Genomic DNA, 18215 nt, shown 5'->3' with positions numbered 1-18215 from the left:
TCCTTCCTTCCTTCCTTCCTTCCTTCCTTCCTTCCTTCCTTCCTTCCCTTCCTTTCCTCCCCATTCCTTCCATCCCTCCCTTCCTTCTTTCTTTTTTGTTTTTTCAAGATAGGATTTCTCTGTGTAGCCTTGGCTGTTCTGGAACTGTAGACCAGGCTGGGCCTGAACTCAGATCTGCCTGCCTCTGCCTCTGCTTCCCAAGTGCTGGGATTAAAGGCATGCGCCACCACAGTCGGCTGTAGGGCGCTTTCTTATTTAGTGGTAAGGCTCAGTCCACTGTGGGCAGTACCACCCTGGGCTGGTGGTCCTATGTTCTATAAGAAAGCAGAGTAAGCAAGCCAGGAGAGGCAAGCAGTAATCAGCTGTATCTTCTCCTGCCTCCAGGTTCCTGCCCCGTTTGAGCTCCTGCCTTGGGTTCCCTCAGTGGACTGTAACTCAGGATATGTAAGCTAAATAAATCCTTTCCAGCCAACGTTGGTTATGGTGTTTCATCACAGCAACAGTAATCTTAACTAAGACGACGCTATGCTGGTATGTCAAGCTTAAGCAACTCCCCACTCCAACACACACACACACACACACACACACACACAGAAAAAAAAAAACCTTAGTGCAAAGACTGAGAGTTCTTTAGGCTGCAACCATGTCCTCAGTGTTCCTTGGTCATTGTCATATACACTGCAGTCCCCCTGGTATAAATCCTTCAAAACAGGAATACTATTTATTACTTACTTACTGATTGACTGGTGCTGGAAACTGAACTGGGGACCTTCTACACGCTAGGCATGTGCTCCAGCAATGAGCTGTAGTCACAGCCCAGACCGTTTTTACTTCTCACCACCTCTTCAACCCTTCTTAGGCACTTAGTGTGGGCCACTGCACTGGGCTTGGTAAGACTTTCTACTGTTGTGGTAAGCACCATGACCGAAGCAGCTTGGGGAGGAAAGGGTTTATCTGGCTTACGCTTCCACATCACTGTTGATCATCAAAGGAAGTCAGGAACCCAGAGGCAGGAACTGATGCAGAGACCATGAAGGAGTACCGTTTACTGGCTTGCATGGCCTTCTTTCTTATACCACCCGGAGGACAAGCCCCAGAGCTGGTACCACCCATAGTGGACAGGACCCTCCTGCATCAATCACTAATTAAGAAGGTGCTCGGTAAGCTTGCCTACAGGTGAATCTGGTGGTGGCATTTTAGCCAGCACAAGTGTGTAAAACACAAAGATCAAGCAGGGAATGGAGGTTCGCATCTCTAATCTCAGCACTCAGGAGGCAGAGGCCGGAGGGCCGCAAGTTAAGGAGGATGCATTGGGAAGATTGCAAATTTGAAATCATCTAGGGTAGAACAGAATGTACTTGTCTAAAATCAAAATCAACCAAACAACTAAACAAATACAAATACATAAGGTCAGGCATGGTGGCGCACGCCTTTGATCCCAGCACCTGAGAGGCAGAGGCAGGCAGATCTCTGAGTTCGAGGCCAGCCTGGTCTACAGAGTGAGTTCCAGGACAGCCAGGGCTACACAGAGAAACGCTGTCTAGAAAAACCACCACCACCACCACACCACCACCACCTCCACCATGAGAAGGGGTGTGGGAGGACAGAGAGAGAGACACAGAGAGACAGAAACAGAGAGGTGGAGATATGTAGCCACAGGGCAACAGAGCCAGGCATGGTGGTGTACATCCTAACTCTTAGGAGGCCAAGGCAGGACAAGCTAGCTCAAGACTTGCCTGAGCTTTATGGAAAGATCATGTCAAAATAAAAGCAAACAAAGCAAACCACAGACCTGGGACAGCATGGCACATGCTGTGCAGGGGTGTGATGGAAAACAGGAGCACCTAGTAGTTCTCATGTTCTTGCTAAATTCAGGGCAATCAGAGTAAAGAAATGAAGGGAAATATCTGTGCCACATATGAAGCTCAGCTGTATAGGTGTACAGCAGCTTTCATTCAAAGCTACTTTTGACTGGTCCAAACCTGTTCAATGCTGACCCTATTCCAGCGGGTCCTAACCTGGTGCTTTAGGTGGCAGATGGGTGTTTCTGGGTGAATGATTCAGTCTCTTTGGGACACTGAGAAAAAGGGATTTTTCTGTGATGTGTATCTGCTGAATGGGAATGGGAACAAGAACTCCCCACCCCGCCCCACCCCCAACCCCCCACCAAACTGGGCAGTTACTGTATGTAGTCACCAGATCCTGTCTTTGTAACAGAGATCATGGTCTCTTGCTGGTTGGTTCTTTGTCAACTTGACACAAGCTATAGTCATCTAGGACGAAGTAACCTCAGTCAAGGGTCTGCCTCCATCAGACTGGGACGTGTGAGCCAAATAATCCCTTTCCTCTGCAAGCTGCTCTTCATCATGGTGTCTATCATAGCAACAGGAGGCAAACTAAAACAGCCTGTCCCACTGGGCTCTGCCCCCTGCACCGCACCATGCTCACCAACTCTACTGCGCAGTTCTCTCTCCCCGTTCCACACACACTCTACACACAACGCGTGCTTCGTTGTAAGCCCCCCAAACCCTAATGCCACTCTAGAAAGAAGACGGCCCCTAGCACAGATAACCAAGGGGCAATACTGCCAGGTGTGCTGGTCCTCATAACCACGCCTTCCGTTTCAACACTGGTTCCTTGGAGTTCCCATTTCTTGGGAAGGAGAAGCGGATTCACTGCCATTATCTACTAGTCCCTGTGGCGGAGCGTGTGTTATTCAGTTGTCTAATTCTGGACCAACTGACTGGTGTCTCAGAGGAGTGGTCTTGGCAAGACGTGGCACCACAATCAGTCACCATGTCCGGGAACTCTCTTGACCTTACCCTCAGTGTGAAGCCTCCAAATGCTGCTCTAACTGTGTGTTTATTTCCCAGCAGCAGACTGGGAGCACCTCAGGGCTGACCTCATACCAGACTCACCTCCTAGTTTTCTGTGCCCAGCGCAGATGTAGGTGTACAGTCCGTGCTCCACAGACACCTGTTGAGTGAATATTGTCTCTCCCCAGCCACACCTCCCTTTTGTCCTGCACTTAATAGTATCAGTCCCATGGCAGATGAAATGTACATTAGAGTGCCATTTTGTTTTCAGGTTCATAAAATTCTAGCCCTCTTATAAAGCCATCTCTTTCATGAAACCTTGAGTTCCCAGATGCTCCTGTGGTGTGTACATGCCAACTGCTCCCAAGGATCTCTTTCCTGCAAGCCTTATAGTTCTAGCAGTCACTCACAGCCACTAAGCCAGGGGAGGGGGAGCTTTTTAGGACAGGGAGGCAGTTCCTCAGGCTTGTATGCTCCCCAGGACCTAGCAGATCGCATATTTGTTGAACTGTATATTCACTGGAGGCAAGTGATATACTTTAGCACGACTGGATTTGTATACACTCCCCACACTTCCTTCTGACCACTAGATACATCTGTGAGAGAGCTGGCCAAAGCCAGGGCACAGTCTGAATCCATGAATCCATTAAACAAAGAAAAAAAACCGCCAACAGTCCTGTGTGAGAATATACCCCTGAGCTGGACCTCATTAGCACCATCTGCGACCAACTGGGCCACCAACCAGTGTCCCAACTCTTAATGATATGGCTCACTTTAGAATCAGGTTCATTTTTTTAAATGACATAATAGGAAAATGATCCCAGGCCATGCGTGAGGTAGGAAGGAGAGTGGATAATGAGGAAAGGGAAGTAAGAGAATGACACGCCGGGATGCTCGTGTGAGGAGAGATCTGAAGGACTGGGAAGAACAAAGAACCTGGAAGGGAGAGGGGAGAGGGAACTGGCCCAGGCTTCTGCGACAGCGTCGTATTCATCTGGTCCATTATTCCAGGAACAAGGAAGGAATCCATGAACATGGAAAGCAATTCTGCAGCGTGATAAAAAGAGAACCTCTGGGGGTGTGCATTCGTCACACATGACTTCCACAGTTAAAGCATGAACTGAAACAGAAACACGGGAGATTGGGGATTTGCAAAAACACACGCAAGGATAAATGGAAAAAGTTTCCATCGCTGGGCCGGGAACTTAGGCTTACTACTGTGTGAAGAAGCACATTTACAGAGGCCTGGTGTCTGATGCAGATGCAACCAGCACTGGTAGATTAGGTGGGCCATGGATTGACCGCAACACAGAAATGACAGGTGTGTAGGTTAACCTATGCAATTATGTAAAAGGATTTGTCAATCATTTGGACATAGCAAACTAACAAAACTACCATCAAAGTTGTTTATGCAAGGTAGACAGGGTGTTTGTTTTTCTTTTTTGAGCAAGGAAGAGGCATACTTTTTTGAGTAAGTTGCATACTTCAAATTTTTGAAAGGTACTCCTTGGGAACACACCCATTCAGCTATATGGAACCTGGTATTCTTTCCAATTACGTTGGAAAGCACTAACGAACGTATCACTTTTTAAACTTCGCTTTGCAACACTTGAGCGCTTACCACTTGATGTGCCATTTAAAGGATAATTAATGGATAAACTAAAAGGATAATTATTATGGAGTTTAATATAGCAGGCAAACTGCTCATTAATCCTTACAAGCATGGCTTCGTTATTATCATTTACTTAAAAAGATACCACAGGGAACTGATATTTACCACCACATTAACTACGTATTATAGACCGCACTGTATGTTTCGGCAGTAATCCTGGTTTATTTAAAAAATAAGCTTTATTTAAAATATCGAGTCTGTTGGCTAATCGATACTCTGGAAAATTACTTACAACTTTCACATTTTTTCTCTTCATTATTCATACAAAGCTTCCTTTAGGAAAAGTTAAGCTATCTTACAGCACAGTGAGTCTCTGCACTATCAGACAGACAGTAAAGCTCATACACATGAGAAATAAAGATTCATAGAATAGGACATATAAGATGGCAGTAATTGAGATTGAGCAAGGTTCACAAGACAACACAAATATAAATAATTATGTCAATTTTCTGGGAGGTTATTTAAATAATCAATAAAAATATCTTATGGGACATTTGGCAAATAATTTGCCCTAAATAAATCTTGGATAACCACAGCTTGTCTGACATTTCATTAAAAACTGTAATAATTCACCATAAAAGAAAACACACCAAAATGCTAACATTATCTCTAGGTGGCAGGTTCAATGGTGACTGTTTTTTTTTTTTTTCTTTCTGTATCTATTTCATTTGGTATTTCAAGTTCTCATTTAAAAAAAAACCCAAGTCTTTCTTTAAAAGCACGAACAATACAATGTGTCCATTTGCTCCCTTTGCTGGATAAACACTTGAGGCAGAAGGGAGACTCAGTGGCAGACACAGCTCCTAAGCCAGGCTCCGAGTTCCTTCAGTAAAGGTTTTGTTATCATTTCTTTGTGGACAGGGTGAGCATGATGTGTGTGGGCACACATGGTACACATGGATGCCAAGGTCAGGGAACTACCTTGTGGAGCCAGCTCTCTCCTTCCACCTTTCAATGTGTTCTGGGATCCAGGTGTCAGGCTCGGACTGCCAGTGCCTTCACCCAGGGAACCACCTTGCCAGCCCCAAACTCCTACATTACTAATTCATTCTTTAAGGATATTTCTATAAGGACAACTCACAATAGGAAAGACATGGATGCCATGTTTTTCTCACATTAGCTTTTTCATTTCTTGAGACAGAATCTCACTATGTACCCCAGGCTGACTTTGAACCTACAGATCTGTGTGCTTCTACCTCCCCAGTGCTGGGATCAAAGGCATGTGCTACCACTCTTAGCTCATGGTTAATATTATTAATAATGAACAAAATTTTGCCCAGCATGTATACGTTAAACTAATCACCCTGACTTTTGGCTGTGGGGTTACAGGGAATATACCTATGGTGTTGATTCTATGTCTCAGATCTGAAGTTACAGGTATTGACAAATAATGAAGGGTCTTTTTTTTTTCTTTATTACCACTGATATTTTACAACATTTCAAAACTTTTATTTCAATGGAAGAAAAAGAATTGAAATGGAAAGAAACCAACATTCATTAAATGACTTTTTGTTTGTTTGAAACAGGGTTTCTCTGTGTAGCCCTGACTGTCCTGGAATTTGCTCTGTAGACCAGGCTGGCTTCAAACTCAGAGATCCTCGTGCCTCTGCCTCCCAGTGTGCCACCACTTCCCGACCATCAAATGACTTCTAACCAGCAGGCAGCACTGACTATTTCCTTACATAAACTGTTCATTAAGTTTCCCAAGAACTTAAGTGGTGGGATTTGGAGTCTCCTTTCAAAGGTGGACACGGGCATCAGCAATGCTGAAGAGTGTGTCTGATGTACACAACAGATACCTGAACTAGAGCCTGGGTCTTGGAAGTTCCAAAGCCAACATGCAAACACTGTCTCCTCAAATGCTTATGAATCCAGAATCCTTAAAGAATAACCTATCAGTTTAATTTATTGAATACAAAATGTTTTATGTATGTGTGTGTGTGTCTGTCTGTCTGTCTGTAGTATGTATGTGCATTGTAAGTGACTAAAAGGCCAGAAGAGGGAGTCAGGTCCCTGGAGCTGTAGTTATGTAGGTGGTTGTGAGCCACCCAGTGGGGCGTTGGGAACCAAACGAGTCCACTACCAGAGCATCAAGTGATGCTCTTAACTGCTGAGACATCTCCAGCCCTGAGGATGATTGCAGACTGGGCCTGATGCAGGTGAGAGCTGTCCGGGGAGCACAGGCTCATTTAATCAGGAGCCCTCACACTCACAGTCTAAGCAGGACCTTACCTTCAAGTCCAAGCCTTCTGAAAGTAACTTCTGGGCATTCTTTCTAAATGACTCAGTTTTTGGATCACTCCGGACTTCAATAGAAGGTCTGTCCAAATGTTTTTCAATGAAAGTTTTCCACTCAGTGTAAACTTCTTTGGCAAGACCTGCCACCTCTGGGTCTGAGTGCCTGCGCATCTTGTTCACAGCATGACCTAGAGCAGGACAGAATCAGAAGGAAATTCAGTTCTGTCTTCTGGAAAGTACAGTGTTGCAAGATATTCAATCACACTCTGTGAGAGTTTGTGATATTTACTAGAAAAACCTGTTTTTAACTGTGGTGTGGCTCAGCCTTAGCACACACCTTTAAGCCAAGAGCTTTCTGCTCGAATATTGTAAACGGGATTAAATAAAGTCAACCACGGGTCAACAGGCAGAGACCAGTTGACAGGACGGAACAGAGGATTATTAAGAAAAAAGTACAGAGTAAGGAGTCAGGAGGACGGATAGAGATGCACAGGCGTAGACGGGAGGGAGATCAGTCTCAAGAGATTTTTTGAACCAGGCATGAGAGAGGGATTCCTTCTGGGATGCTGGCTGAGGAGGAAGGTCAGCTGTGTGCTTTTCTGCACCTGAGCTAGCAGGCTTTCACCACAACGTCTAGCTCCTGAGTCTTCACTGGTAAAATGGAACAACTGAGGTTTGTTTGTACAGGGCTGCTATGTAGTCCTGAGGAGCACTCCCATAGTCAAAGATGCAGATTTCTATGCAAGCAAGGTCTGTGTCATGGGGGTGAAATGAGATAATCCCTGGGGACTGAATTGGCCGATGTAGTAAGTCAGACAGTAGAGTCAGAAAGAGCAAAGGTGAGCATGGTGGCCCATGCCTTCAATCCCAGCACTCTTAGGCAGAAAATGAGGTAGCAGATCCTGATGAGTTCAAGGCCAGCCTGGTCTACATAGGGAGTTTCAGGGCAGTCAAGGTTAGTGAGTCCCTATCTCAAACAACAACAAAAGGGGAAGGTTCCAAAATTGCAATAAGAGAGAATGAATTCAACACTTATCTTTTTGGAATCTTACTATATTTTAAGTAAAAAAAAAATAATCCTATTTATTAAGAGACTATTCTTGGGGTGCATGAGTGTTGCATGCATGTTTCTGTAGGTAGTAGATTGTGTGGGTATGTATGAAGGCTAAAGGCTGATGTTGGATACCTTTCTCAATTGCTTCTCCATTTTATCATTATTAATTAATGCATATTATGTGTATGAGTGTTTATGTTCACATGTGTATATGTGCGCCATGTGTATCCTGGTGCCTGTGAAGGCCAGGAGAAGAGATCAGGGCTGTTGGAACTAGAGTTACAGAGGCTATGAGCTCCCATGTGGGTACGGGAAACCAAACCCAGCTCCCTGCAAAGGGGAAGTGCTGCTCTTAGCCACTGAGCGGTCTCTCCAGTCCCTGTCTCCTTATTTTTGGAGACAAGATCTATTTTGAACCTGAAGCTGACTGCTTCAGTAAGTCTCACTATCCAACAAGTCCTGGAAATCCTCCTGTCCCTGCCCTTCTGCTGCAACACGTGGCTGTGTGGGTTCTGGTGACCAAGGCATAGATCTTCATGCTTGCACAGCTAACACTCTGTCAACCGAGTGCCCCCCGAACAGACCCTAAAAGAACACTTTTTATTTAACTAATATAACAGATTGACGAAAGAAATTTTGTAGGCCCTGATAAACAATACAGTCAGAAAGCAACTACCAGTGCAAGGAAAGGCTGAAGGGGACTTTGTGGGAGTGGGATGCACTGCCATTTTCTGTATCCTGACCCCTATGAGAGGGACTGAGACAAAGGATCTGATCGTTCTGCCTATGACTAGTTCTACTCGCCTCTCTCAGAGAAAAATAGGAACCACAATCCACTGGCCATTCAAAGCTAACTCCCAGGCTCCAGGAAACCTGTGCAAGAGGAAGAAGCAAACACATTCGGAACATGGGCATTCTATAAGACAACCGACAGGGTTGCTTCAAGCCAACGACACTGTTCACAAAAGGACAGCTTCAGAATCTGAGTCCTGGTTACCAAGTGGATGTGTGATCTAAATCCTGGAAAGAATCAAATAAGTGGTATTTTGAAATAAACAAGACTATGGATATGCACTAAATGTTAAATTATACTAGGGAGTTGTTGTTAACTTGGTTAAGCGTGAAAACCACGTTTCGACTAACTACAAACTATGTAGATGCTGTAGAGATGCACACTGATGCCATGTGCTGGAGCCATGGTGTCTGCTGAGCTCAGGAGCCTCCAGTGTTGTCCAGCACAGCACCCAGAGCAGCCTCATCGATGCTCAGTACGTCTTCTGTGAGACCGACCCTGCCCACGGTGCCAAGTCTCCTCATTTGTCTTTTTAGTTTTTTGACATTTATTTATTGCACCCAGTGTATCCATTAGCATGGTGTGGGCGTGGGGTCTTCTGTTTGCATGGCACACATCTGCAGGTCAGAGAACAACCTGTGAGCTGGTCCTCTCCTCCACCGTGTCAGTCCCAGAGACCAAACTCAGTTTGTTAGGCTTGGTGACAAGTGCCTTTATTTGCTGAGCTATCTCTCTACCCTATATTTTCTCTTTTTAAAGATTTTTTTCCCTAAAACATAAGTTTGATTACTTCACTCTTCTATTTGAACCCTTGAGTCCTACGGCCAACTCTTTCGCAGGAGTCTCTTCACAGTCTGCGGCCCTTCCACCACTCCCTAGCTGCACTTCCAGCTGCCCTCCTCCGCCATCCCACACCGGCTGCTTGTGAGCCCCTACAGCGCTTGAGCGTATCTTCTTGTCTCTTTACTTTGGAGCACACATCCCTACAAGCATCCTGCTGCCTGGAATGCTCTCCTCCCTCTTCAGTCAGCTAGCCTTCAGCTCTTAAGACTCCTCCAGGAAGTCTTCCTTAGTCACCACAGCTTTGCTGGCAGCCCACCCTGCACCTTGTGCCAGGCAACTCTCACTCACCAAGAGAGCCTCTTGAAGAGCACACTCTTCTTTGGGTCTCCATTGGTGAGGACAGTAAGAAGGGCAGGCTGGCTGAGACCCACAGGAACAGCTGCACATATTTGACTAAAGCACTTAACAGATAACCTGAACAAAACGGAATATATCACATGGAAGGCTGGGAAGAGACACACAAGACACCAATAGACACATAAAACACAAGCAGAGAAACTGATCTGTAAACTCGGGGTGGCAACTCAGGAGTGGTAGCAGGACACCAAAAGCTCATATCCTTGGTTACATCTCAAGTTTGCGAACAGCCTGTGCTCTACATGAGACCTTATTTAAAAAGAAGAGGAGGAAGGAGGAGGCTGTAGATTTAACAGGATCTCATTAAAAAAAAAAAATCACAGCTGGGCGGTGGTGGCGCACACCTTTTATCACAGCACTTGGGAGGCAGAGGCAGGCAGATCTCTGAGTTAGAGGCCAGTCATGTAAGTTCCAGAACATCCATGGCTGCACAGATAAACCTTCTCAAAACACACACACACACACACACACACACACACACACACACACACCACACACACACACACACACACCACACAAAGAAAGGAAGGAAGGAAGAAAGAAAAAGAAAGAAAGAAAGAAAGAAAGAAAGAAAGAGAAGGAAAGAAAGAAAAAAACTACAGTAGGTGGCTTTTACTAGAACATAAATATTTCTAGACTTAACTTTGGAACTCTGTTCCCCAAGAGCATAAAATACTACTTTGAACCAGAGGGGTTAATCTACTACAGATAGCTTCTAAGGTATCAGAACACATTATAAAACAACATTACTTAAAGTTACTCAGACCAACACTAAAACTAACCGATGAATCAATGAAAATAAAAAATAAGGCTCCTAAATATTTAAAAATAAATATTTAGGAATCTGACATAAAGTTGGGTGTGGTGGCACGTGCCCAAAGTCCTAGCTCCTCAGGAGGCTCAGGCAGCATGGACAGTCAATCACTTAAGCCCACCAAGTTTGAGGTCAGCTAGGTAACATAGGGAGATCTCATCTGAGAGAAAGATGGGAAAGCATAGATTTAATACGTACTAAGAGGGAACAGAGGGAAGCAAAGATTTCAATTGTGTAACAGTCAAACCATCTCCCCAGTTATGCCAAACACACAGCCCCAAGCTATGTGACTCACTCTTCTCCGCATGCTGCCCAAAGGCCATTTGTACAAGGTTCTAGGCCAGGCACCAGTCATGCAGGGCTTGACAGAAACTACTGTTATTCTTTTCTTTTTTTTTTTCTTTTTTTTTTTGGTTTTTTGAGGACAGGGTTTCTCTGTGTAGCCCTGGCTGTCCTGGAATTCACTCTGTAGACCAGGCTGGCCTCAAACTCAGAACAGAAATCCTCCTGCCTCTGCCTCCCAAGTGCTGGAATTAAAGGTGTGCACTACCACTGCCTGGCAACTATTGTTATTCTTAAAGGGTTCTGTGAGCAGAATCCTGGGGATGAAGAGAAGATGACCGTACACAACAGCCAGTGTAACCTTGAGTCTAACCGGTTACTTACGAAGGCTTCTCATCTCTTCCTATGTCAGCACTCCTCACTCACACTGGGAGACACATAGTGCTCATTAGACACGTCTGAAGGTGTTTTTCCAGCTAACAATCGCTCAGGAGAGTGCTTCTGAATCACCTAAAAGCAGGGCTGCTCTCACTGCACTCTCCTCTCTAGAGGCAGTCTCCTGTCTTTGCGACTATTAACCCCCAGACGGTTCTTTATGCTGTTGGTCAGTGTTGTAAATGCTAAAATCACAAGGATGGTGGCTAAGAGAGGACTAAGGGCGAGTACACATGCTGAGAATCTTCTATGGATGTAGTTTCCAGCACCAAAATGAGAAATAAATAAAAATATTAAGAGAAGGACGACATTGCAGGAGTCAGGCACAGAGACTCTGCTTCATGCCCAGACCTGGGGACAGAGGTGAATCCAGGTCAGCTTTCCCTCATCCTGTCAAAGTGTGCAAAGAAAACATACGGACAGAAACATTCCCCTAAGTGCTATTTAAAATAGGAAAGCGCTAGGAACAGCCCATGAGCTCACCATCAAGGGTCCGTTCCAACGGTGACAAGCACACAGTCTTACAAACTGCAATAAGTAAGCAGCACGCACCAGTACACACCTGTAACCCAGCACTCAGGAGGTGGAGCAGGCCAGGGTATACAGTAAGACCCGGTCAGAAAGAAAATCCACACTAAAAAAAAAAGTAGAAACAAACAAACAAACACAAAAGGCAAATACTCAGATAGCTCTACCTATAGAACCATAGAAAGATAATCACTTCTCAAGTAAAGTTAAAACAGCAGAAGAGTGTGTTCAGTGTGAGCCAATATTTATTTTTAAAATTACATATGTAGATACATGTAAACACCATATTTGTTTATATACAGAGAAAAAAGTCTTAAAGGATCCACAACAAAATTATTAACAGTTTCCTTCTGAGCAGCAGGCCTCTGTCTTGGCAGTTCAGCTCACACACCAAGAGGCTGCACATACTGCCCGTAACAGCAGCAGTGTGTGCGGCTGGGTCCTTCCCTCCCCTGGTCCTCACTGTTCTCTCCTAGAAAAGGCACGCTGGTCTCCAGTTATGAGGGATAAAAAAAAAATGTAGTCTTTTGTGTCAAATCCAGGGGCCTTCTCTGTCCCAGCACTGCCTAGCCTCCGAGGCCTGCTTCCTTCTGAATGACTTTCTTCCAATCCTTCCTGGACACTATCTGTCACATCCGGGGTCTGCTGCCTACACATTCTTTAACTAACATGCAATCACTTGAGCATCCCAGCCTGAACATAGCCCCAGCTTCTTTCTGCTTTCTTCTAAGCAATCTGACCTACACCTGTGATCCAACCTCTGCCTGAAAGCAGGTATCTTCCAAATATGTATCTCTAGCCAAAGGTTCCCCTGGGCATGGATGGGACACCACCTCCAGTGTCTTCCCAGACACCTCCTGTCACACTTGTTCATGTGCTTCTGTCCTCACTTCCTACCGCCCTTCCTCTTCCTCCATCTCCCTCTCCGCTCCTACTACCCCAACCATGCTCTCATTGTCTCTCCTGGGTCTATTCAAACACTTACATGCTTACAATTAGGAGGGGAAAACAGGTATTTAAATATTCTAGGCAGGGCTGGTGATGCAGCTCAGTAGTAGAGCATTTGCTCAGCACGTGTAAGAACCCAGACAATTTCTGTCCCTGATCTGGTCCTTTCCAATTCATCTACCCTGAAGCCATAACACTGTTTTAAGGTAATTTGATGAGGATAGAGGTATAGCTCAGTGGTAACCGCTTGCCTAGTAAGAGGGAGAGAAAGACATAAAGAAAAAGGGGATGAGGAAGAAAACAGTGAGAGAGAATACAAATTGCAAAATGCCCTCAAGTTAATATCTAAGTATAGCATTAAAGCTCTGGATATCTGGGGCCACACTGGCCTAGCTCCTCCCCTGTGTCAACCTCTGCCATTCCAGCTCTTCCACAGAAATTAAAATTGCATGTTTGCTTTGGGTCATGCTGTATGGCCTTGTCACATTTCTGAGTCTTAACACACATGACTCCTTCTGCCTGGAATATTTGTTGTTGTTGTGCTAGAGATCAAACTAGGGTCCTTACACTTTCTGGGCAAATGTTCTGCCACAGGATTCAAACACAACACTGTGACTCTAACAGCCTGTACTGCTGCATCATGAGGGCCTGGCACAGTGGACATTGAGGTGCTACTGAGATAATGCAATACATCCTCTTAGAAATCTCCAATTAGAGAAGGACAGGCCCTGAGAAATAGCTAAAGGCCAGAAGGCTTGACAATCCTGCCAGGGCAATGGAGCCTTTTAGCCTTCAGGGGCCAGCGTATTCCACAGAGCTACCACAATGGCGATGCTCAGAGCGGTAAGGAGGACCCACAGGTATCAGTCTAGGAAGACAACCGAGGAAAGCAGGACTACAAGCCAGGGTGCGGAGAGGGGTACAACACTTGTGACAAGAGACAAGAATCTCATCACAAGAGTGAGATGGAGAAGGGCAATCTGGTTGGTCTGAGGCAGTAGTAGAGCAAGCTTGACTGCCCAGTTTCTCGACAAATTAGGGCTGAACACATTTAGAACACAAAGGGAGAGTTAAGGTAGTAAGAAACTATTTTAGGGAGGTTTTTTAGCACTGGACAAGTCTGTTGTGGTGCAGCCAAATGCTTCCCACTGTTCATGCATCGGAGGCTGGCTCCCCGTGGGAAATGGTGGAAGCTTTAGAAGGGGGGACTGATTGGAAGACCACAGTGTTGCACCTTTGAAGGGAGTATGCTCCTCCTTGTCTCTGCTTTCTCATCATGGAAGATGAGCAGCATGAGGTGAGGCGTCAAACACAGTCTCCACATGATCTCTGCTTCGCCGTGACTTGGGAACAAGGAGCCAAGCGCACCGAAACCCTGACCCTGTCAACATGGGTCTCTTCTCTTCTGAACTGGTATTCTTAGGTATTGTCATGGCATTGGAGAGCTGACCAACAGAGAATCTAACAACTCCTGCAAGCCCAGGACAACCTTTAGAAGATGCAACAACAATTCCCTGTCTTGCAGGTAAATGTCCTGAGGGCTAAGGAACTTGGGAAGCATGGTGGAACGCAGGGCTGGTGGTCAAGGGCATGCATAAGCGGCCCAGCGTTTGCCCTATTCTGTCACCTCTGGTGATCAAACAGTCCTACCTTCTCCGATTTCAATAAAAGAAAGAATGAGGTTCCATGACCTTTCCCCAAGGTTACAAGTTGGTCAGTAGCTACATCAAGGAAGTTAATGATCTGCAAAAAGTCATTATTTGCTCCATGAAGTTTATATTTTAAAGTAAACAGTGTCACTGCTGGTCTTGTGACCTGGGTCAGGTCCCCAGGGTTTAAGGTTAAGGGTTTCTGCATCCTAACACATTGTTAAGACGAATTCCCCACAGGAAGCAGCCCTTTGCTGATTTAACAAACACTACTAAATACCAAGTAAATCGCAGGCCCAGGCTGGACACTGGCCAGAATGCTGAGCAAAACAGAGCCCTGCACTAAGGATCTCCAGGTGGGACTAACACACTGACTCATGATGCTATTTATGGGACCTAGAATATTACTGAAGAGGGTCTCCAAAGGCCTTAAAGAACAAACGAGTCAATTCAACTAACCAGGGAACACCACAAAAGAGGCAGTGTTTCCCCGGAGTCTTGATAATTACTCAAGGAGATAAGACCAGCATAAGGGAGCAAGAACATGTAATCTTGAAACAGTAAGCATAAGGGAGGATGTGGTAAACAAAATGATGCCCAAGAGGCACCTGCACCACCTCCATGGCTGCAGCACCACCTCCGTGGCTGCAGCACCACCTCTGTGACTGCAGTACTTTATATGGCAAGGGGGCTTACAGGTGTGACTCAGGTTAAGGGTCCTGCAATCAGATTAGCCTTGATTTCCCAAAGTGGGCTAAAGGTAATCACATGAGCCCCTTGAGTTGGAAGAAGATGTCTGTGTGGAAGAGGCAGAAGGATGAGTCAGAGAGATACTGGATGTGAGGAGAGTTCTAAGTCACTGAAGATGGAGAAAGGGGATTGCAAGCTAAGGGACACAGGTAGTTTTTAAGAAGGAGCCTTCAGAAGCCGTGTGACCGTGCCAACAACTTCCCTCCAGCTTTGCAGACACTCCAGTGTCGGCAGTGGAGGACACAGTAAAGAGCGGCTCAGTACTGCCACTCATCACTCGGCCGGCTGACTTGGAGCAAGTGACTTTAAACTCTCCAAGCTTCAATTTTCCCATTTTCAAAATGGAGAAAATAATTATAATGACTTTACAGGATTGTTACACGGGTCAAAAGGGTCATGGATGTGACAGCACTTTATAAATATGAGTAGCTATTTACTGCAGTTAACCAACTGTGAGTTAAAGCAGCAAGGCATCTCTGAAATCATGTCACTAGACAGACAGAAGCCTTTCCCTGGACTCTCACATGTAGAACCGCACGCAGGTGGCCATGCCTGCTTGCCAGCCTTCATCCTCACCTCATCTTCAGTTTGCCTGATACCCCTCGCCCACTGGCTTTATGATAAAGAATCCACTCACAGAGGCCCAATGACTACCAGGTCTTTTCACAGCTGGCCTTCGGCTTCCCTGACCACTTTAGAGTCTTGGGGCCACACATTTCCAGGGTCTCTGAAGGCACTCGTCCCTAGCCCACACAGCACTTTCTGCCCTGCTTTTCTCTGCTCTCAACAGTCTCTTAGCCTTTCCACAGTTGCCCTTCTTCCTACTTCCTTACCATGAATTTCCTTCTAGATTCAAGCTTTCCTTTGCCTCAGAGAATTAATTCACTTTTGTGATTCTAAACAGATGTTTCCTAGAAACTTACTTCCAAATATGTATTTCTAGTCTAACACTCTCACTTGAGCTGGGCATTTCCATTAAAAGAGTTTATAGAAGAATTCAAAATGCAGGCTGGGTGTGGTAGCACACACCTTTAATTTCAGCATTTGGGAGGCAGAGGCAGGAGGATCTCTGTGAATTTGAAGCCAGCTTTCATCTACAAAGTGAGTTACAGGATGCCAGCGCTGTTATACATAGAAACCCTGTCTCAAAATGATGTACTCTTACCAGTAAATGAACAAAGAACACAATTTACAGAGAGAGAAAGAAAGAGGTGGGGGGGGAGGGAGAGGGAGGAGGAGGAAGAAGAGGAAGAAGAGGAAGAAGAGGAGGAGGAGGAGGAGAAGGAGAAGGAGAAAAAGAAGAAGAAGAAAAAGGCAAAAGGACAAATGGCTGACAAACCTATTACAAACACTTAGTCTACTTAGTAAATGAAAATAAGAATCTATTTCCATGACCTATCTATTTTTTGGCCTGTTGGATTATTGAGAGTTTAAGAAAAATGAAGGCATGCAAATGAGACAACCTTCCCACGATCTAAGATTCTCAAGCAGATGAAGACAGGAGGTGCACAGGGCAGTCTAGATGAAGGCCTTGGGTAAGCTGTAGCCGTGCACATGGCTGAGTGTGGTGGAGTGGCAGCTAGAGGCCCTTCCCTTTCCCCTTGTTGAGGAAAGAAAGCAACAGTTGGAAGGCGAGCAGAGCCATGGAGAATCCCTCCCAGTCCTGTTCCTTCCCACTCTTGGACAATCACATTCTGCACTCCAGTTCTGTAGCAGTGAGGTGTGAGACAGAACATACAACAGCACGGTCCTGCTGGCATGGAGTTACTGCTCAGCAAACAGAAAATAAAGAGGCAAATAATTAAATAAGTAATTACAAACTGAGATAAGAGCCAGGAGGGAAACCGGTTAAAAATACAGAAGCAGCAGCCAGTTCAGTGTCACTTATGCCAAGAGAAAGGGAAATAATCAATGGTTTCAAATCACAGGTCTGGGAAGATGAGAACCGAGACAAGACATTGGATTCAGACAGAACAAAATCGCTGTGTCCTGAGAGAGAAGTGTGAGTGTGGGAGAAAGAGAGAGGCCAGAGAAGGGCACTGTGCGTGGCCAGCACTTAGAAAGGGAGACAGGTGTCTGGGAAGGGGGGAAGGACTGCTAATGGGGAAGAGGAGTAAGGAGAACCAGGAAGGACATGGCTCTGGTGACAGAAGAGAGGTACTGGGCCACCCCACTTCCACACCTGTCCAGCTGTGAAGTCCAGCTGTCTGCAGAGCTGTTTCTCAGCTCCATTCTCAGCCCTTCATGCTTGTATCACGTCTCGAACTGTGACCAGAGTCACACTCCGCTCCCATGGTTCACTCCCTCCCTCACACCTGTTCCGTGTTTGTTTACTGCTGGCCTTTCCTATGGGCTATCACCATCTACCATCACACAAGTGACACAAGTGACTTCTGTTTCTTCTCTGTGCTTTGCTTCCTTTTGTTACTGTTTGTTTTGTTTTGTGAAACAAGGTTTCTGTACCCAGGAATTCACTGTGGAGTCCAGGATAGCCTCATACCCATGGCAGCCCTCTGCCTTGGCCTCCTCAGCACTAGGACTATAGATATGATCTGCCATGCTCAGCTACAGCAGACATCTTTCTTGGTGTCAATCACAGGCATCCATTACAGTGCCTGGCACTTGGCAGGGGCTGCAGATTCGTTGGCTGATGTAATAAAATACTGTGGCAAAAGAAACTTAGGGAAGAAGGGCTCACTGGGTCGACAATTCCAGGTGAGTCCATTACTGCCGGGGAGTGAAGGAAGGAGCCTCCAGCTGCACAACCACAGTCAGGAACAGAGAGTGTAAATGCCAAGCCCGCGTCTGCCTGCACTCAGCAAGCCCTCTTTACCTCCATGGAGTTCAGGGCCCCAAATCTGGGAACGGAATGGTGCCTCCCACAGTAGGTGGGGCCTTCCTCGACCAACTAATCTCCCAAAGACATGTCTGTAAGACAAGCAGATTCAGAAAATTCCACAAGGCTCTCTTCCCATGTAACTCTAGGATGAGCTGACAGTTCAAAAGTAGCCAGCACAGCATGCACTGAATAACTAT

The 18215-nt window shown here is 45.7% G+C and overlaps 1 protein-coding gene across 3 annotated transcripts in view; it reads right to left on the bottom strand.

The window, feature by feature from the left end:
• The window catches only part of Tceanc2 (transcription elongation factor A N-terminal and central domain containing 2), a 37845-nt gene that overhangs the window by 1913 nt on the left and 17717 nt on the right, over positions 1-18215 (bottom strand). For 2 of the 3 annotated variants that reach the window (XM_028786585.1, XM_028786590.1), the window contains 2 exons: positions 11867-11938; positions 6721-6914 (listed from right to left, as the gene is read on the bottom strand). In XM_028786585.1, the coding sequence (XP_028642418.1) occupies positions 6721-6914; positions 11867-11938 (266 nt within the window). The remainder of the gene's footprint in view (positions 1-6720; positions 6915-11866; positions 11939-18215) is intronic. The other variant, XM_028786595.1, reaches the window with a different exon arrangement.

Source organism: Grammomys surdaster, unplaced genomic scaffold, assembly GCF_004785775.1.
Source record: "Grammomys surdaster isolate TR1022 unplaced genomic scaffold, NIH_TR_1.0 100, whole genome shotgun sequence".
Lineage (NCBI taxonomy): Eukaryota > Metazoa > Chordata > Mammalia > Rodentia > Muridae > Grammomys > Grammomys surdaster.
This window is presented reverse-complemented; position numbering and strand designations above follow the sequence as displayed.